The sequence below is a fragment of the Brassica napus genome, chromosome A2 (assembly GCF_020379485.1).
Source record: "Brassica napus cultivar Da-Ae chromosome A2, Da-Ae, whole genome shotgun sequence".
Taxonomy (NCBI): domain Eukaryota; kingdom Viridiplantae; phylum Streptophyta; class Magnoliopsida; order Brassicales; family Brassicaceae; genus Brassica; species Brassica napus.
In genome coordinates, this window is record NC_063435.1 from 23,451,860 (window position 1) to 23,458,781 (window position 6,922).

A 6,922-nucleotide genomic window follows, 5' to 3' on the forward strand; every position below is an offset into this window, starting at 1 on the left:
ACAAAGTATCATTGTACTTAATGGTGTAAATGTTAGTGTTTATATCTCAATAACCCTGGTTCAAACCATGAACTTGATACATTTTCACACTTTTTAAAAGTGAAACCCACGAAGACATGATGTGCTGAGGAGTGAGAAAAACTCAATTATTATAATATAGATTGATATGTATATTGTTATTTGTGATAACTATGGTTAAAACTTAAATTAGAAGATATCCAATTGATTTTCATGTATAACTTAACTTGTGGTACACTAATAAGTTATTAACTAAACTACTCACGAATACCATGTGCTAATTCATATGCATGTGCTTAACTTTATTGTCCACATTCTGGATTTCATGTATTTAAAAATTTCCATCCTATAATTTTAAGCTTAATAACTAATGATCACGATCTTTAAAACCTGTACAAAAATCGCAGCAAAATTTTATTATTTAAAGCATAATTAATGAATATTCCGAGTAGGCTGTAAAAAAAAAATATTCCGAGTATCTACATTTTTATCCTAATTCTCTACCAAATTTTCCATAAAATATAGGATGATCCAACAATTATAATATATTTAATTTATTTTTCAGATTTTACGAAATTTACATAAAATGCTATCCAAAAAATTGCAATATATTCAAAAAAAATATCGTTTTAATTTTTTTGTTTTGAAACAAGTTAAATAAACAATTTTTTTTTGTTAATGGAAATTTTTTTAATCTTGCTTTTTGAAAGTGTAGATAAAAATCTGATATTCATAATAGTGGAATATGAATATTAAACATAATCACACAAAAAATTATTAATATTTTAATAAAACCACAAAATATACTATATAAAAAAATAAAACCAAAATCATCTACTTTTAATATATGGAAAAATTCAAAAACAAATCTCAACATATTATATTTATAGATTGAAATTAAATCATAATGTATTATATTGAGTTTTCTTGCTACCTTAAACGTGATAGATACTTTAATAGAATAGCTATTCATTGTAAGAAAAAATGATAGATACCTTAATAATCACTAGCTCAAAAAAAATAAGATTACACATAATGTTTTTCTCATTTAATACAAAAACGACAAGTACATACGACAGTTTGAAACAATTATAAATTATAAATTATTATATTTTAAAAAGTCGTATACATATTTACATATATGGTTAATGCTAAATATATATATCACTAATAATATAAAATAATCTTATGTAAATATAAATAAAAATAAATATCTGCGTGGTTGGGCGGATTAAATTCTAGTTATCATTTATAATGAAACTTATCCACGCTGTGGAGAATTTGAAACCTCCTCACATCTCTTCCTCCACTGCCGCTTAATCGTATTTTATATAAACAAACATGTGTTATATACCTGATTTGATAAGTATCTAAGAATCTTTGTTCTGTTATTATGGATTTGATAAATTTTTAATGTCTCTGTATTTTGGGTCGATAAATTACATTTATTATATTTAAGAAGGATTTGATTTAAAAAATCATCTTACAATGAAACTTTTAGTATGATGTCGAACCAGCTTCCACTTTCCGCTTTTCGCTTTAGCAAACATTAAAAAACAATTATGGAAAGAAATGATTATATATTAAAATAATGGAAATAAATGACTATAAAATGTACATGCAAGTAAAGAATGCATTTTGCTAGTTAGCCGGAATACGGTTTACATAAATTATGGTTCTTGTTCATTTTAGGTTAGGTTGGATACTGTTGCAGCGTCATATGCTACTATATAATACATTATGAGGGGATCCACATACAAAATTAATATAATTAAATTGATGTTATACCGTCCAAGTTACAACAAACCACCAAATTAATACGACGAATATTTCCCATGACCACTTGCCATTGTTGGTCGAACTAGCTCGTCAAAACTAGAAGCTGACTAAATGGAGAAATTAATTCCAGTAGATATCGAAATTAACATTAAATAGTTCAAATAGTGTTGACAAAAAAAAAAAGGTTCAAATAGTTTTTTTTTTGGTAAAAATGTTAAGATATTATTACCAATTTTCTTTTTTTTTGACAGAACTACAGAGAAAACAAGAATTGGAAAAAAACAAAAACAAAAAACTAAACAATACTCGGATTAACCTAACACAGGAAAGACACAACAAGAAAGACATCTAACCACCGGACTAGACAGAGTCAGAACATCCCGCTTGCCGCAAAAAGAAAAACCTCAGTTAAACCGAGAGACAGAACCTGGTAATTTTGGCTTCCCCGGTGATCTGCTCTTTATGATCAGGTTGAACCAAGAACAGCTCGCGGGCGACCTCCAAAGCTGAGACAACTCGGTCAGACATCAAGAACTCGAGGCCAACCACAACGCAAGGCAAGTCGAGCTTTTATTCATGTAACAAGAAACCAAGAGCCAAACAAGCCATAGACCCACAAGGTTCAAATAGTTAGATATCAATGTAGCGGTACACTGGGATTGTGATCAGAACATCTCTAATTCTACTCTATTTTCCATTTTAAAATAGAGTTTAGAATACAAATGTTTCAATAAGACTCTATTTTCTACTCTATAATAGAGTAGAAAATAGGCTTACTCCAAATATATAATAACTTGTTTATTTTTTATTCATCATTCTATTTTTCACTTTAAAATATAATATCAATGCAGTATAATTCAACTATATTATAAAATTACTCTATTTTGAGGTGAAAAATAGAATAAACTATCGGAGATGGTTTCCGCTTTTACCGATCTAAGAAAGTTTTGATATAATACAACTACCAGTTTCAAAGACAAATACTAGAATTTTATAATTATAATTTATAAGTTAGTATTTTATCTTTTCACACTACGGTGTCAGCTCATTTATTCTTCTTCTTTGTATAGGTTATAAAAATGTAACAAGTTGGCTCGTGTCGTCTTGTTCAAAACCATGTAAATTAATTCGTAATTATTGAAAAAATCGTTTTCAAAGCCAAATTTGTAGTACAATTCCGAGGAGGACAAACAAAATGATTGGTTGAAAATTAATAAGCGTGGGATTTAAGGACGTATATAATGTAATTAACGTGGTTTGATGTCCAAGCAGTCCAACAACCAGTAGTAATAACGAACCAATCATCAACCTTCATTTCTTTTAGTATTTAAATATAGGCTTAATAATATCGACTGACCAATTAATAGATGTATAATAATCATCGTCCACGTCAGAATTTCACCTCTTTCTCTCCAGCTTTGCATGGCTCTTGCTTTCTCCTTATCTCCCTCCCTCTCCCTTATTACTTCCTCTCCAAATCCGCTGCTCCTCCAATAATCTCTCTCCTCTCTCACTTTCTCTTGCAATGCTTGGAAGTTATAAAGAAGTGAGTAATCTGTTTCTTTTTAATACCTAAATTGAAATAATTGATTATCCCATGCATTTTACTCATCGTTATTAATTACCTCTTGATCACTGATATACACAAAACACCACGATGTTGATGCTATATCTATTTGTAAGGTTATGTGGCCAAGACTTGTGGCCAACAAGATCCTAAGGAAAAGCGTTGGAAGCAACAACTTCGTTGCCGATTTTCCACCAGATGCTGATGAGCTGCTTCTAGAAGCTCCTGGATTAGTCGACGAACAACCTTCTTTCGATTCTAAATCAATCTTCGTCAATCAACACAAGACTACTAATCTCAACTACAAGTACATATATATCTTTATTCTCTTCTTTTTCCATTAAGAGCTTAGCATATGCTTACTTATGTTTTCAAATGCATATATATATATTGTTACTCGATTGTTTAATAAAAATATATTTTTACCGGTATATAGTTAGTGAAATTGGGGTGACAATTGACAACTAGCCCCTTAATCTTGAAGGGCTTCTGAATTAATGCTACCGAGGAATCTTGGTTCCTCGTGCTCCGTGAATCTACAACATTAAAATCATATTATATGAATATATTAGTTGCACGTATAAAGTTTTCTTTACGTGTAATTTAATTATATGTTTTAGGGTTCACGTTAGCACATGGAACGTTGGTGGAATCGTGCCGGAGGATGGATTTGACATGGAGGATCTCTTGGAAACACATAAAACCCCGTGTGATATATACGTTCTTGGGTAATTAATCAAACACTACAATAGCATCAAAAGTGTATAGTTTAATGATTTAATTGTCTTCAGCTTTTTTGAGTTAAATATACATGTCTGTAGGTTTCAAGAAGTTGTGCCACTCAGAGCTTCGAATGTTTTGGGATCAGATAACAACAAGGTCTCTGCGAAATGGAACTCGTTGATAAGAGAGACCTTGAACAAGAGCGTGGCCACTAGTGATGATAGGAACAAGGGAATTAATGGTGTTTCCCAAGATTTTAAGTGTATCATAAGTAAACAGATGGTCGGAATCTTGATCACCGTTTGGGTCCGAGGCGATCTCAGGCCGTACATCCGTGATCCCAGCGTCTCCTGCGTTGGGTGTGGCGTTATGGGTTGCTTAGGAAACAAGGTAATTATATTAAAAATTTCCACTGTTCTATTTTGTTTTCTAAATCTCACTGTTATATATATTATATATAACGATTTAGGTGTTGACTGGTAATAGAAAATAGTTACGTATGCTTTCATGTTTGTGGCTGTATGGTTATTTTAATTGGCGGTTGTGGTTGAACCTATATATAGAATTAAATAAGATGCATTATGTTATGGACCTTATGGTCTGTGTTCATAACTTCATTTTACTTATATATTTGTTTATTCCTATAATAATACAAATAAGCAGTTAACCATAACTTATGATTTTTCTCTACAATTACCGAAATCCAAAGACGTAAAAAAAAATCCAAGTACGTTACAATTCATGTTTACAATTTTTTTTAAAAGTGTATAAATGAGTACTAAATGATTGAGGAGCACTTACTTAACTCTATAAACCGTTTATTTTTAGTTTAGGTGTTATATTTTATGTTTCTGTATAAAATTGGAGAAGAAAATTAGTTTAAAAGCGTCATTTGTATTTTATCATTAGGGATCAGTATCGGTTAGATTCCGGTTGCACGAGACGAGCTTCTGCTTCGTGTGCAACCATCTAGCCTCCGGTGGTCGCGACCGTGATGGAAGGCAAAGAAACTCCGATGTCATAGAGATTCTATCGAGATCGACTTTTCCTAGAGGCACATATCTTGAAGATTTGCCGAAAAAAATACTTGACCACGAGTAAGTTTTATATTTAATTAATTAAGTGCATAACAATAAAGTTACTAAGATACTGAAACACTAGGTAATTCAATCTTCTTGACTAATCTATATGTTTTAATTGTTTCTTAACGTATGTGTTCGAATTAACATACCTAGCATTGTACTTGTTGTCGTTGTAAAATGGAAATTACCAACTTGTTAGTAATTAAATGGTTATGGTCAGACCATTACTGCATAATACTATAGTTTAAGCAATTTGAGTGTTCAATTTAAAAAGTCTTGATATCCCGGGAAAAGTTTAGTTTGGTTACCTAGTTGTTAAAAACTATCAACTTGTGATATCTATTATTAATACGATTTATCAACTATATGATTTTGGTTTGTTTTTGTTGAATCAAATTAAACAGCCGAGTTATTTTTCTGGGAGATTTGAATTATAGAATATCTCTACCTGAGGAGAAGACAAGATTATTGGTGGAACGAAAAGAATGGAAGACTTTACTCGAAAATGATCAGGTAACTATATATATATATATATTTCTCTTTTTTTTGACGTCATATATATATTTCTCTTAAACAAATTAATTAGTATATTAAAATATTATAATCTCACGTTAATTTATTTGTTTTGAAATTAAGCTAAGTATGGAGATCATGAATGGCCAAATTTTCAGAGGGTGGCAAGAAGGAAATGTCACATTTGCTCCAACGTATAAATATATTCCAAATTCAGATTTATATTATGGATGCATTGCATACAAAAAAGACGAGAAGAAACGAGCTCCTGCATGGTGAGTCTCTTGTTGAATTTACATGTTAAATTACTGTATTTTTGGTTTTTTCTTACATGCATTGTTTTCAAATAGGTGTGATCGAATAATATGGTACGGAAATGGATTGAAGCAACATGAATATACTAGAGGAGAAGTGAAGATATCTGATCATAGACCCGTCAAAGCAATCTTTACCACAGAAGTTAAAGTGTTACGATATAGCAACAAAATTCGTGATCTCTTTTTCTCAGAGAGATTTGAAGACAGAATTGATGGATATGATCAGATAGATTCCAAAGACTACTCGTGGATTTCTACCTAATTTATGAATTGGGATGAAATCTCGTTGTTGTACATATATATAGTACACCCAATTATAGGCTCTTAAGAAAACAAAAGGCATATAGAGTGTTCGTTTTATTTGTTTTTTAGATCATACTGCTTGTGATAAGAATATATATTGTGAAAGACTAACTTAGTGTAACAATATATTGGTGCGCAACTAATAAGATTTGTATGTTAAATAAGTATCTTGGGGGCGGGGGTGTTTCCTATCCATTTATTTAATAAATATGTTTATGGAGTTCAACAACTAATATATATATATGTTCATGGTGTGAGATTAATCTCTAAATTCTGTATAACTTATTACTGTACTCAATGGTGTTTGGAAGATGACTTTCCATGCAATATCACTAATAAAAGACTTAACTGGATCAGAGATGTGTTATGGTGGAAACAAAAATTCAATGAAGTGGAGTTTACATGGACCAATAGAGAGAGCAACAGAGCTGCAGACAAAATGGCGAAGCAACAAATTCCTTTTGATAATTCTTTCTACTTTCATTATTATGTTCCAGACTCTATCACGTTGGATCTCCATAACGATTACGTAACCTCTCATTGATTAATAAAGCAGACGTTATAAAAAAAACATTAATAAATGACTAAGGTAATATAATAACTCAAAACCCGAGCTTGAT

General features: G+C 30.8%; 1 protein-coding gene across 1 annotated transcript; it reads left to right on the top strand.

Moving 5' to 3' along the window:
* The first annotated feature begins 2,757 nt into the window (after positions 1-2,757).
* Positions 2,758-6,441, top strand: LOC106421591 (type IV inositol polyphosphate 5-phosphatase 9). Its single transcript, XM_013862422.3, has 8 exons — positions 2,758-3,343; positions 3,481-3,671; positions 3,985-4,092; positions 4,186-4,477; positions 4,997-5,184; positions 5,574-5,682; positions 5,806-5,957; positions 6,033-6,441. The coding sequence occupies exons 1-8, from the start codon at positions 3,323-3,325 to the stop codon at positions 6,259-6,261; spliced, it is 1,290 nt and encodes a 429-aa protein (XP_013717876.1). The 5' UTR covers positions 2,758-3,322; the 3' UTR covers positions 6,262-6,441.
* Positions 6,442-6,922: the final 481 nt, after the last annotated feature.